Source organism: Rana temporaria, chromosome 7 (assembly GCF_905171775.1).
Source record: "Rana temporaria chromosome 7, aRanTem1.1, whole genome shotgun sequence".
Classification (NCBI taxonomy): Eukaryota; Metazoa; Chordata; class Amphibia; order Anura; family Ranidae; genus Rana; species Rana temporaria.
In genome coordinates, this window is record NC_053495.1 from 10,188,439 (window position 1) to 10,203,227 (window position 14,789).

General features: G+C 46.1%; 1 protein-coding gene across 2 annotated transcripts in view; it reads right to left on the reverse strand.

Moving 5' to 3' along the window:
* The window catches only part of IFT122 (intraflagellar transport 122), an 82,293-nt gene that overhangs the window by 17,596 nt on the left and 49,908 nt on the right, over positions 1 to 14,789 (reverse strand). For both annotated transcript variants that reach the window (XM_040358861.1, XM_040358860.1), the window contains exons 19-24: positions 13,561 to 13,732; positions 10,946 to 11,048; positions 8,334 to 8,474; positions 6,123 to 6,220; positions 4,190 to 4,290; positions 3,389 to 3,554 (exon numbers count right to left, since the gene is read on the reverse strand). In XM_040358861.1, coding sequence (XP_040214795.1) covers positions 3,389 to 3,554; positions 4,190 to 4,290; positions 6,123 to 6,220; positions 8,334 to 8,474; positions 10,946 to 11,048; positions 13,561 to 13,732 — 781 coding nt within the window. The remainder of the gene's footprint in view (positions 1 to 3,388; positions 3,555 to 4,189; positions 4,291 to 6,122; positions 6,221 to 8,333; positions 8,475 to 10,945; positions 11,049 to 13,560; positions 13,733 to 14,789) is intronic.

Consider the following 14,789-nt stretch of genomic DNA (forward strand, 5'->3'; position numbering starts at 1 on the left):
ATTGGGGCCCCATGTCAAGTTTTGCCTAAGGCCTCACAATGCTTAGAGCCGCCTCTGGTGGGTGGAGCCTGCTCAGTCCCTCCCACAGCTCTGCTTTCTTTCTCCTTCTGCAGGGTGACTGGTCTTATCTCCGCCCCCTCCTCTAGGTTTCTGTAGGCAGCTTGTAGTGGGTGGAGCCTGCTCAGTCCCTCCCACAGCTCTGCTTTCTTTCTCCTTCTGCAGGGTGACTGGTCTTATCTCCGCCCCCTCCTCTAGGTTTCTGTAGGCAGCTTGTAGTGGGTGGAGCCTGCTCAGTCCCTCCCACAGCTCTGCTTTCTTTTTGCTTCTGCAGGGTGAGTGGTCTTATCTCTGCCCCCCTCCTCTAGGTTTCTGTAGGCAGCTTGCAGTGGGTGGAGCCTGCTCAGCCCCTCCCACAGCTCTGCTTTCTTTTTCCTTCTGCAGGGTGAGTGGTCTTATCTCCGCCCCCTCCTGTAGGTTTCTGTAGGCAGCTTGTAGTGGGTGGAGCCTGCTCAGTCCCTCCCACAGCTCTGCTTTCTTTCTCCTTCTGCAGGGTGACTGGTCTTATCTCCGCCCCCTCCTCTAGGTTTCTGTAGGCAGCTTGTAGTGGGTGGAGCCTGCTCAGTCCCTCCCACAGCTCTGCTTTCTTTCTCCTTCTGCAGGGTGACTGGTCTTATCTCCGCCCCCTCCTCTAGGTTTCTGTAGGCAGCTTGTAGTGGGTGTGGCCTGCTGGTTTACTCCCACAGCTCTGTACAGCACAGTGATGAGGTCACTACTTCATTCACCAGATAATAACTGGGTTTGCAAAAGCATTTTGTGCACACAAAGTGGACTTATTTCCTTTAAGAACTATTGAGGAATGCATTTAAATAAAACTTTTTTTTCCCCCCGGAGTTCAGCTTTAAAAGGCTCCGGTACAAAGCCCTATCAGCCCAGCCACTAATGAACATTATACTTACAAAGTGCAACAAGCATTTGTAGGCCTCTGAAATGTCATTAAACGTCTATAGCAACCCATAGATTTTTATTACGCCGACGTGCCTTTCCCAATTTATTAGGCAATTTTCTGAGCATGCTCGGTTTTATAGCATTGGGAAAACTGCCAGAAGCGCTGAGATTGTACGCACTTGGCTGGAGGAGGAATTGTTACTGAAATGCTTCCATCAATACTTGTAACTTCCCTAATAAAACTGAAAAACACAAGGGGCCAGATTCAGAAAAGAGATACGACGGCGTAGCGCCATGTACGCCGTCGTATCTCTGAGTCCGGCCGGTCGTATCTATGCGACTGATTCATAGAATCAGTTACGTATAGATTTCCCTAAGATCCGACCGGCGTAAGTGTCTTACACCGTCGTATCTTAGGCTGCATATTTACGCTGGCCGCTAGGTGGCGCTTCCGTATAGTTACTCAATGAATATGCTAATTAGGTAGATACGCCGATTCAGAAACGTACGTCCGGCCCGCGCATTTTTTTACGTCGTTTCCGTAAGGCTTTTTCCGGCGTAAAAGTTACCCCTGCTATATGAGGCGTATCCTATGTTAAGTATGGACGTCGTTGCCGCGTCGAGTTTTAAAAATTTTACGTCGTTTGCGTAAGTCGTTCGCGAATAGGGCTGTACGTAAGTTACGTTCACGTCTAAAGCAATGACGACTTGCGGCGTAATTTCGAGCATGCGCACTGGGATTTTTTCACGAACGGCGCATGCGCCGTTCGTAAAATACGTGGGGTCACAGTGAATTTACATAAAACACGCCCACATCATCCCCATTTGAATTAGGCGGGCTTACGCCGACACAGATACGTTACGCCACCGTAACTAAGGGCGCAAGTTCTTTCTGCATACGGAACTTGCGCCCTAAGTTACGGCGGCGTACCGTATCTGAGATACGTTACGCCGCGCCGACAGATACTGCAATGTATCTGAATCCGGCCCAAGATGTGCTCCGATCATTTAACCACTTGCTGACGCACTTTGAATGACAATTGCGCGGTCATACAACGCTGTACCCAAATTATATTTTTATAATTTTTTTCACACAAATAGAGCTTTCTTTTGGTGGTATTTAATCACTGCTGGGGTTTTTATTTTTTGCTGAAAAATAAAATCATGTTTTCACATTTTGTTATACAATTTTGGTAATTTTTTTCCTTCACTGATATGTGCTGATGAGGCGCCACTGATGGGCACAGATAAGGCGGCACCGATAAGGCGGCACCGATGGGCACAGATAAGGCGGCACAGATAAGGCAGCACCGATGGGCGGCACTGATGGGCACCATGGTTAATGAGGCACTGATTTGTGATATTGATAGGTGGCACTGTGGGCACTGATAGGCGGCGCTGGTGGGCACTGATATTGTTATATTTTGTTATAAAATTTTGCTAACAGGTAATTTTCCTCCTTCACTGATATGTGCTGATGAGGTGCCACTGATGAGCACGGATAAGGCGGCACTGATGGGCACGGATAAGGCGGCACCGATGGGCACGGATAGGCGTTACTGATAGGCGGCACTGATGGGCAGCATGGTTAATGAGGCACCGATTTGTGACATTGATAGGTGGAGCTGTTGGGCACGGATAAGCGGCGCTGACAGCTGGCACGCATGGGCACAGATGAGCTGTCCGCAGCTCTCTTTGATCGGGACTGATGTCCCTCTGATTTCTGCCGGTGATCGGCTTTTTTTTTCTCCTGCTAACAGCGTGAGGAGAATAAATAGCCGATTACCGGCTCTGTTTGCATCACATGATCAGCTGTCATTGGCTGACATCTGATCACGTGGTAAGGGCACGGGACCGATCAAATACCACCTTTACCAAATTGACGCTCTAGTGGGCAGCATAGTGGTGTAGTGGTTAGCACTTTCACCTAGCAGAAAAAAGGGTCAATGGTTCAAGTCCCGACCACGACACCACCTGCCTGGAGTTTGCATGTTCTCCCTGTGCCTGCGTGGGTTTCCTCCGGGTACTGCGGTTTCCTCCCACACTCTAAAGACATGCTGGTAGGTTAATCGGATCCTGTCAAAACTGGCCCTAGTGCAGGGATATGCAATTAGCGGACCTCCAGCTGTTGCAAAACTACAAATCCCATCATGCCTCTGGGTGTCATGCTTGTGGCTGTCAGAGTCCTGCTATGCCTCATGGGAATTGTAGTTCTGCAACAGCTGGAGGTCCGCTAATTGCATATCCCTGCCCTAGTGCATGTATGAGTGTGAGTTAGAGTGTAAGCTCATTGAGGGTAGGGACTGATGTGAATGTACATTGTATATGTAAAGCGCTGCGTAAATTGACGGCGCTATACAAGTACCAAAAAAAAAAAAAAAAAAAATAAAATGGTAAAAAAAAAAAAAAAAAAAAAAAAACGCACACAAGACTGGCAACTTACCTCGCTGTCGTGGAATGGCTTGGACCGGATGGTGATGATGCCCAGTTCAATAGCCTCCTGGAATTTGCTGGGAATTCGGAGGCCTTGAAGCCTTTCGTACACGTGCCTAGCAAGCTTGTACGCTCCAAGGGCCTTGCTCTGCTTCGCAAGCGTGTACAGGGTGTTTCTGGGGTGGTGTGTCAAGGAAGTAGAAAGATTTTGCCAAATGGCAACAAATGATCGACATTTCAGCTAGTTTTATAATCAATAAAAAAAAATATATAGATAACGTGCACTTCTATACAGCTAATATAAGTAACTGAACCTATCCCTCTACTACAGGAGACCTAAACAGTGGAAGCTGCGCCCAGAAGAAGAGTGGAAAGGACTAGTCACCAGTATTGTCTGTGGTCGCCCGCAGCCTAATGGCTGGCTTCTGTTGGACAGGGTGGCATACATACGGGTCAAATGTCTGCCATTTTTTTTTTACCAGCCGGCATCTCCTGACATTCAGCCTGTGTGTATGGGGCTTAAAGGGTGTAACGAAATGGCCCGTGATACCCAGAGACTTTTGAAGGATGCGGGGTACTCCTGTGCCAGAACGAACAATGAGGACATGAAAACAGCACTGCATTAAGGTAAAGGAAGCTATTAAGATAAAAAAAAAAAATTTCCTTTACAAACCCTTTAACCCCTACAGCGCCCCCTCCTGGTCAACCCCTTCACTTTGTAAAAAAGGTGAACTAACCCTTTAATGTCATAAAAGTTCCAGTGACCTTTTGTCTTACCACCAGCCTGTAACACACAACAGAAAAGGGATACACTTTAGAAATGCCCAGGGGAGTCTGCTTGGTTAAACTGTGCAACAAGAAGCGGGAGATGTTGAAGAGCGTTTCCGGCAAGTGTGAGCTGAACGGTTCATCCTAAAATACAAAAACAATTACAGGATTTACATTTATATATTTTTTCCTCTTAATCTCCAGCAAAACCTATTATGAACATACAGTTCGATTTTCCCAGTTTGAATATTGGATAAGAAAAAAAAAAAAACACAATTTTCAGTGGAGCAGCAAAGAAAGAAGAAATTTCATAGACAGTGACAAGTTTGACTCATTTGTGTACAGAGGAAGAGGAAGAAGAAGAAGAACAAAGAAGAAGAAAGAGAAAGAGAAAGAAGAAAGAGAAAGAGAAAGAAGAAAGAGAAAGAAGAAAGAAAAAGAAGAAGAAGAAAGAGAAAGAAGAAGAAGAAAAAGAAAGAAGAAGAAGAAAGAAGAAGAAAGAGGAAGAAGAAGAAAGAGGAAGAAGAAAGAGAAAGAGAAAGAAGAAAGAGAAAGAGGAAGAAGAAAGAGAAAGAGGAAGAAGAAGAAGAAGAAGAAGAAGAAGAAGAAGAAAGAGGAAGAAGAAGAAGAAGAAAGAGGAAGAAGAAGAAGAAAGAGGAAGAAGAAGAAGAAGAAGAAAGAGGAAGAAGAAGAAGAAGAAAGAGGAAGAAGAAGAAGAAGAAAGAGGAAGAAGAAGAAGAAGAAAGAGGAAGAAGAAGAAGAAAGAGGAAGAAGAAGAAGAAAGAGGAAGAAGAAGAAGAAAGAGGAAGAAGAAGAAGAAAGAGGAAGAAGAAGAAGAAAGAGGAAGAAGAAGAAGAAAGAGGAAGAAGAAGAAAGAGGAAGAAGAAGAAAGAAGAAGAAAGAGAAAGAGGAAGAAAGAGAAAGAGGAAGAAGAAAGAGGAAGAAGAAAGAGGAAGAAGAAGAAAGAGGAAGAAGAAAGAGAAAGAGGAAGAAGAAGAAGAAAGAGGAGGAAGAAGAAAGAGGAAGAAGAACAAAGAAGAAGAAAGAAGAAAAAGAAAAAGAAGAACAAAGAGAAAGAGGAAGAAGAAAGAGGAAGAAGAAAGAGGAAGAAGAACAAAGAAGAAGAAAGAAGAAAAAGAAAAAGAAGAACAAAGAGAAAGAGGAAGAAGAAAGAGGAAGAACAAAGAAGAAGAAAGAGAAAGAGGAAGAAGAAAGAGGAAGAAGAAAGAGGAAGAAGAAAAAGAAGAACAAAGAGAAAGAGGAAGAAAAAGAAGAAGAAGAAAAAAGAAAGAAGAAAGAAGAAAGAAGAAGAAAGGGTGGGGGAGGGGAGGATATGATCACCATGCAAAACCACAAGTGATTTGTATAGAGAATTTGGTGTAGTTACTGACTTTCAGGTCATTACGGGGGGTGGGGATGGGCTAACAACACTTTTTACACCTGGTGGGGATTCTTCACAGTAAAAGCTGTGAAAATGTGGAATAGACTCCTCCAAGAACTAGATCTGGCCAGCTCAGTAGTTCATTTTAAGAGCTGGATGCATTCCTAAATACACAAAATATAACTAAAAACTAACATTTATACACCAGGGGTAGTTGATCCAGGGAATATCTGATTGCCTCCTGGAGGATCAGAAAGGACTCTCCCCCCCCAGTGGAGCAAACTCGATCACGCTTTATTGTTTTTTTTTCCCCTTCCTCTGGATGAATTGTGGGGTATAGGATTGTGTATATTGAGTTTTTCTATTTATTTTTTCTATTGGTTGAACTGGATAGACTTCTTTTTTTATTTCAATTTTTACCAACAATGCGTTTCGGCATCTTTACTTACCATTTTAATCTTTAAAAACAACATTGAAAAACATAGAAACTTCTGATGCATAATAAGGGCAGAACATGACAAAAGGGAAATGAGGGATTTGGGGGGGGGGGGGGGTCACTCACAGGTCCCCTTTTTTTCATGGTCAGATACTCAGCTGTATATCTCTGTATGGAGTGGTAGACATGATAGAGCTCGGCCAGATGCTGGAAATAGCGAAACTTCTGTAACATGACTTCCTGCTTCTCCTCTTTATCTGCAGGAAAGAGCCAACGGTGAATCATTAACACAACATGCAGCTTCCTATAGACTCTGCAGATTTGGGACTCAGTGTGAGAAGTCAAAGAGCGACATTACAAAGCCTCCGGCTTTCACATTGAGATTGCTGGGCAGGAGTTTTTCAGGCGGTATAGCAGCGCTATTTTTAGCGCTGTACCGCCTGAAAAACTCCTTAATGTAAAAGGGGTCTAAAGGATTTTTTTTCCCCCCTAAATTGCTTCCTTTACCTTAGTGCAGTCCTCCTTCACTTACCTCATCCTTCCATTTTGCTTTTAAATGTCCTTATTTCTTCTGAGAAATCCTCACTTCCTGTTCTTCTGTCTGTAACTCCCCACAGTAATGCAAGGCTTTCTCCCTGGTGTGGAGTGTCGTGCTCGCCCCCTCCCTTGGACTACATGAGAGTCAGGATGCCCACTAATACACAGCTCCTTTCTCTATCTAAAACGTAGAGAGCGTCCTGACTCTCCTGTAGTCCAAGGGAGGGGGCGAGCACAACACTTCACACCAGGGAGAAAGCCTCGCATTACTGTGTGGAGTTACAGACAGAAGAACAGGAAGTGAGGATTTCTCAGAAGAAATAAGGACATTTAAAAGCAAAATGGAAGGATGAGGTAAGTGAAGGAGGACTGCACTAAGGTAAAGGAAGATATTTAGGGAAAAAATAAATAAAAAATTATCTTTACAGGCCCAAATTTTTCCCAATAAACACGCCACAACCACGTGCCTTGCGTGAGGCGCTTACAGCACTTCCCTATCCCCCCCATGGGTCATGGTCAATGGGCTCGCCGCCCACCGATTGCCATGTTGGGTAGATTTTCATGCGGGTCCGAAGTGAAGCATTGCGACCACGGAATGTAAACCCCCCCCCCCCCCCCCCCGTCTGCTGCTTTTTGCAGCAGACGAATTAATGCCACCTGTCGGATTATGCCTCCGACAGGTCGGTGCATGCGCAGGACGCAACGTCACTCCAGCTGATATGTTGATCAGCTGGCACAACGTCAACACAGCGCAGAGCATCAGAGGCATTATCCAACGCTCTGCAAAGCGCCGAGAGAAAACGCAATTGTCAAATTCTGCCTCGCTGTTGCTGAGCGGGTTTTGGGTGTGCTGAAGGGCGTGTTTTACAAGGGCGGCTTCAGTGTGTTAAATGCCGGGTTTTGGCCGTGTCTAAGGGCAGATTGCAACACACCAAAACCCGCCCCGCAACAACGAGGCAGAATCTGACAATTACGTTCTCCCTCGGTGCTTTGCAGAGCGTCGGATAATGCCTCCGACGCTCTGCGCATGCGCTGTATTGAAGTCACGCCAGCTGATCAACATATCAGCTGGAGTGACATTATTAAGACTAGGGGGTGATCAAGGGGTTGAATGTGTTCCCTCTGTGCGCTTTAACTGTGGGGGATGGCACCGACTGGGGGAGGAGACTGATCGTTGTTCCTAAGCATTAGGAACAACAGATCTGTCTCCTCACGCATAACAGAACAGGGATTTGTGTGTGTTCACACACCCACACGCAAATCCCAGTTCTGGCTCTGTCAGGAGTGATCCCGGCAGACATTGCGGCCGCTGGGCACGTGCATTGGCTCCTAAGTGACGTGGGCGGCACATGCTATGTCCCTTAAAGCGCCCTCCGTACAGCTAAGGCGATTCGTGCAGGGGAGCAATTCTGACGGCGTCAAGCGGCGGGCAGACGGCGAGCTGTAAAGGTAGGAGGAGATATTTACTTGTGAATGGGCCATTGACATCACCGGCACATGCGCTCTGAAGGAACAGCATGCCCGTGCCGTTCCTTCAGAGTCCTGTACCGTGCGCATGCGAAGGAGTGACGTCACTGCGGCGCAGCCAACCAGACAGCCAAAAGGAGCAAACCCTGAAAGAAGACCGGGTAAAGATGGAAGCCCTGTCAGCGGTGACAGTGCTTCGTTTTAAGGCAAGTTTCATAATTCTTAGAAAGGCAGAATTAAAAAAATAAAAATAAATAATCATAATATGTAGAAATTTCTTTATATTACTTATTTTCGGCTATCATTTGAAGGCAACATTTCCAAGATCTAGTAAACAAATTGTTTCAACAAAAAACTTCTACGCACCTTGTGCAATTTCCAGACACTGCATGGACAGCATCCAGTAATAATAAGAAGCGTCATTAAACCTGCTTTCCACCACGGCATTATGGGTAAGCTGCTCCAGCACTCGGACAGCTTCGTCCTGGCGACCGGCTTTGTGGAACGCTGCGGCACAGAAGAGACAAGTGTAGCTTTCAAAACCCATTTTATAATATACTGAACACATGATCTATACAGCGCATCCGGAAAGTATTCACAGGGCTTCACTTTTTCCACATTTTGTTATGCTACAGCCTTATTCCAAAGTGGAATAAATTCATAATTTCTTCCCCGATCACTCAGTTTGGCCGGGTGGCCCGCTCTAGAAAGAGTCCTGGTGGCTCCAAACTTCTTCCATTTATGGATGATGGAGGCCACTGTGCTCATTGGGACCTTCAAAGCTGCAAAAACAAAATTCTGTGCCCTTCCCCCGATCTGTGCCGCCAGACAATACTGTCTGAGGTCTACAGACAATTCCTTGGACTTCATGGCTTGGTTTGTGCTCTGACATGCACTGGTAAATGATCCGTGATCCGAACAGGTCACCATATGCGGATCGGCACACCACGTGATCCGCTGCTGCCTCGGGCCATAGGAAAGGCCATGGCTTCGGCCTAGCTCCCGGAGCGGTGGCCATCTTGGTCCACCCGGCGTTGGCCTAGGTGAGCCTAGAGCGGCGCGCTGACGTCATCACCCGGCCTCAACTGCTCGTGTTCAGTCGGCTTCTCTGGCAAGACTAGGCAAGCACTAATCTTCCTATACAATGGGGGAAATGTGGACCATATTACAGTGGGGGGAGATGTCTGTGGATATTACAGTGGGGGAGAGATGCCTGTGGATATTACAGTGGGGGAGAGACGCCTGTGGATATTACAGTGGGGGAGAGACGTCTGTGGATATTACAGTGGGGGAGAGACGTCTGTGGATATTACAGTGGGGGAGAGACGTCTGTGGATATTACAGTGGGGGAGAGACGTCTGTGGATATTACAGTGGGGGAGAGACGTCTGTGGATATTACAGTGGGGGAGAGACGTCTGTGGATATTACAGTGGGGGGAGACGTCTGTGGATATTACAGTGGGGGGAGACATCTGTGGATATTACAGTGGGGGGAGACGTCTGTGGATATTACAGTGGGGGGAGACATCTGTGGATATTACAGTGGGGGGAGACGTCTGTGGATATTACAGTGGGGGGGAGACGTCTGTGGATATTACAGTGGGGGGGAGACGTCTGTGCATATTACAGTGGGGGGGAGACGTCTGTGCATATTACAGTGGGGGGGAGACGTCTGTGCATATTACAGTGGGGGGGAGACGTCTGTGGATATTATAGTGGGGGGGAGACGTCTGTGGATATTATAGTGGGGGGGAGACGTCTGTGGATATTATAGTGGGGGGGAGACGTCTGTGGATATTACAGTGGGGGGAGACGTCTGTGGATATTACAGTGGGGGGAGACGTCTGTGGATATTACAGTGGGGGGAGACGTCTGTGGATATTACAGTGGGGGGAGACGTCTGTGGATATTACAGTGGGGGGAGACGTCTGTGGATATTACAGTGGGGGGAGACGTCTGTGGATATTACAGTGGGGGGAGACGTCTGTGGATATTACAGTGGGGGGAGACCAGAGGTGTATTTAGGTTTTGTGCTGCCCTAGGCCTGACTAAACTTGCGCACCCCCTAATTTAAATATGACCAACCCCTTCTTCTTTAAGACCCGCCCTGTCATATTCATGGGAAGAGGACAGAGGGACGCCGTGGGTGACGGACAGAGGGACGCCGTGGGTGACGGACAGAGGGACGCCGTGGGTGACGGACAGAGGGACGCCGTGGGTGACGGACAGAGGGACGCCGTGGGTGACGGACAGAGGGACGCCGTGGGTGACGGACAGAGGGACGCCGTGGGTGACGGACAGAGGGACGCCGTGGGAAGAGGACAGAGGGACGCCGTGGGAAGAGGACAGAGGGACGCCGTGGGAAGAGGACAGAGGGACGCCGTGGGAAGAGGACAGAGGGACGCCGTGGGAAGAGGACAGAGGGACGCCGTGGGAAGAGGACAGAGGGACGCCGTGGGAAGAGGACAGAGGGACGCCGTGGGAAGAGGACAGAGGGACGCCGTGGGAAAAGGATGCCGTGAGAAGAGGACAGAGGGACGCCGTGGGAAAAGGATGCCGTGAGAAGAGGACAGAGGGATGCTGTGGGAAGAGGACAGAGAGGGACATTGTGGCGGTCAATAAGGCGTAGAGAATAGCAGGTTAGGCACTTCCTAATGGCTCCGTCCCTGGGAATAGTAATGAATAATGGCCAACAGGCCATCTTACCAGACCCAGCAAAATCGCAACCGGCCGGCCGCCCCCCGCAAAGTGCCGCCCTAGGCCTGGGCCTTGTCGGCCTAGGCCAGAATACATCCCTGGGGGAGACGTCTGTGGATATTACAGTGGGGGGAGACGTCTGTGGATATTACAGTGGGGGGAGACGTCTGTGGATATTACAGTGGGGACTATCGAAATTAGTCGATTAAAAAAAAAAAAAATTGATTGATCCAACACGAAAATTGTAATCAGTAACAGCCCTAGTAGAAAGGTTTACTTACCCTTCTGAGCTTCCTCAAAGCGGTCATTCTCTGCCAGCCACTGGGCATATGGGACATACACCTCGTCCTTATATTCTGGGTATTTCTCTACCAGGAGGAAGGCCTGAGAATTGACATAAAGCATGTAAGACGCAGGACTAGAAAAACAAATGGCTGCCCTGCTGTTTGGACAAAACACACAGAGCCAATTACAGAAAGAACTTGTGACTGAAGAGTTGCCAGCAGGAACTATTCGCTGACTTTCCAAATGTTTACCAGAAAAATGACAGATGGAAAGTATCTGGTTCATTAGGACAATACAGACTTTTTTCATTACATTCGCTTCTAAAAATTAGCTGCTATAAAAAGTGCAGGAACCAAAAAGTGTGTTACACGCCAACATTCCAGGAATAACCCTTGGCTTTGTCTATTCGGCTTTAACCCTTCCATCCCGGGGAGCATTAAGAACATGGCCAAAGGTTTGTGCACCGCATGCCACACTTATATGAGCCTGTTAGGCCAGATCTGGTAGGCACACATTCTCAGTTCATCATATATATATTCATAAAATGTATATATACACACAAAAAAAAAAAAAAATCTATGTAAAGTGACATATAAATTATATTGATGTAGAAGTATAAGATTTCTCACAATTGTTGTTTCTTTTGTAGTATATTAAACCTCTTGCAACACTGTCAAAACTCCTGAGGAAGCTCTCTGAGCGAAAAACGTAGAGTAAGAAGTGGTTGTACATGATATACAAATGATATGCTTTTTGAACATTTAGGCCCAGATTCTCAAAGGAGATACGACGGCGTATCTCCAGATAGGCCCTCGTATCTCTTGAGTCTGAGCCGTCGCATCTATGCGCCTGATTCTTAGAATCAGTTACGCATAGATTTCTATTAGATCCGACCGGCGTAAGTCTCTTACACCGTCGGATCTTAACTGCATATTTACGCTGGCCGCTAGGGGCGTGTACACTGATTTACGCCTAGAAATATGTAAATCAGCTAGATACGTAAATTCACGAACGTACGCCCGGCCGAGGCAGTACAGATACGCCGTTTACGTTAGGCTTTTCCCGGCGTAAAGTTACCCCTGCTACATGCGGCGTAACAATGTTAAGTATGTACGCCGTTCCTGTGTCGAATTTTGAAAATTTTACGTAGTTTGCGCAAGTCATTCGCGAATGGGGCTGGACGTCATTTACGTTCATGTCGAAACCAATACTTCCTTGCGGCGTACTTTGGAGCAATGCACATTGGGATACTTTCACGGACAGCGCATGCGCCGTTCGTAAAAAGCGTCATTTACGTGGGGTCACATAACATTTACATAACACATGCCCACATCTTCCAAATTTGAAGTAGGCGGGCTTACGCCGGCTTATTTACGCTACGCCGCCGCAACTTACAGAGCAAGTGCTTTGAGAATACTGCACTTGCCTGTCTTAGTTGCGGAGGCGTAACGTAAATAGGATATGTTACGCCCGCTCAAAGATACGCCGATCTACGAGAATCTGGGCCTTATTGTTCTTTTTTCAAAGAAACTGTGTTTATACTTTAAGATTTGGTCATATATTATCTTTGTACCTTTAACCACTTTACCACCGGGCCAATTCTGGCACTTCTCTCCTTCATGTAAAAATCTAAAATTTTTTTGCTAGAAAATTAATCAGAACCCCCAAACATTATATATATATTTTTTTTTAGCAGACACCCTAGGGAATAAAATGGTGGCCATTGCAACTTTTTTTTTCCCCTCGCACGGTATTTGCACAATCATTTTTCAAACGCCTTTTTTTGGGAAAAAAAAAAAACGGTTTCATAAATTAAAAAAATAACAAAAACAGTAAAGTTAGCCCAATTTTTTTGTATAATGTGAAAGATGATGTTACGCCGAGTAAATAGATACCTAACATGTCACGCTTTAATAGCCAGATTCAGAGAGAGTTAGGCCGGCGTATCAGTAGATATGCCGGCGTAACTCTGAATCTGCGCCGTCCTAAGTTTAAGTGTATTCTCAAACTGAGATACACTTAAACCTAGCTAAGATACGACAGCCTGCGCCGTTGTATCTTAGGGTGCAATATTTAGGCTGGCCGCTAGGTGGCGCTTCCGTTGAGTTCGGCGTAGAATATGTAAATGCCTAGATACGCCGATTCACGAACTTACATGCGCCCGTCGCAGTAAAGATACGCCGTTTACGTAAGGCGTTTTCCGGCGTAAAGTTATTCCATCAAATAGCTGGCCTAGTCAATGTTAAGTATGGCCGTCGTTCCCGCGTCGAAATTTGAACATCCCATAATAGGCAGCCAGACTGGCTACCAAGCTCCAATTCACATCACCACAGTAGCAGACTTAATTAGCATCTCAACAGTCTATTGAATGAGACATTCTTATTGACCTGTTGGGGGTCAGAATAAACCACCTGTAATATGTTAAGATCTCCTGCAATACATGAATTATCATTAATGTCCCATCTCATGTAATCCGAGATATCAGTCCTCAGTCATCCTATGGCCAAAAGGGACTCCCGTTACACTATCCATACCTGGAATTCATCCGTAAAACATATAGGTTTCCTAATTTTGGATACAGTGTCCTATGAGGACAGCAGTGATCACTCACCTCATCCCAGTGCTGTGTCTCCACGTGAAGAAGGACCAAGGCCTTCAGATCCCCAATCTTCATGTACGTCTCAGCCGCGTAGCCATGGTGCTGCAGCTTTTTAAAATAGTAAGCGCACTTTGACAGCGGTTCCCGCTCGGCCTTGTCCAGCTTCCGCGCTATGTCGATCAACCTGGAAAGTAAATATAAAACATTAACCCCCCAAAAAAAAAACTGTAACAGCAATCTGTTAACCACTTCAGCCCCGGACCATTTGGCTGGATTAAGCGGAAGTTCCACTTTTGGGTGGAGCTTCGCTTTAACACAATACCAGTTAATCTTACATAACCTTAGTGTAACATTTATATTACATTCTATTATATATATTCTGTTACTTCCTAAGTGACTACTTAGCTTATTATTATTATTATTATTATAGTAGGTCTTTCCTGATGTTGTAAAGCGCTGCGCAAACTGTTGGCGCTATATAAATCCTGTAAAATAATAATAATAATAGACTCCCCTATCCCTTTCCTTTGTTTACGTGTGTTTTTTTTTCAAAATTGTCGCTCTTTTTTTTTTGTTAATAGCGCAAAAAATAAAAACAGCAGAGATGATCAAGTACCACCAAAAGAAAGCTCCATCTGTGAAAAAAAAACAAAAAAAAAAAACGACGTCAATTTTTTTTGGGAGCCACGTCGCACGACCGTGCAATTGTCATTCAAAGCGTGACAGCGCTGAAAGCTGAACATTGGCCTCGGCAGGAAGGGGGTGAAAATTCCCAGTATTGAAGTGGTTAATAGTCTTCCTTATTTTAGTAATTTCTCCCCCTTTTTTCTTGTACAAAATTCTAATTTCTATTCCTCCGCCTCCATTTCTTCGCTGTAGTTAGTAAATAAATACATTTTAAGATGAATAGAAAAAAAAACATGTTTTGCAATCTAAACTAAATGAAAGAACATAGGCCCAGATTCACATACATTGGCGCATATTTATGCCGGCGTAGCGCATCTAATATACGCTACGCCGACGTAGCGCAGAGAGGCAAGCACCGAATTCACAAAGCACTTGCCTCCCAAACTCCGCCCCCCCCCAGTCCCCATTTTACGTCACTGAGGCGTGGGCGCGATCCCGTGTCGATCTCTCCCATCTCTGTGGGCTCTTCATTGGATGATTGACATGATTGATAGCAGCGCAGCCATTGGCTCCCACTGTTGTGAATCAAATCAATGACGCGGTGCACCGTGGGT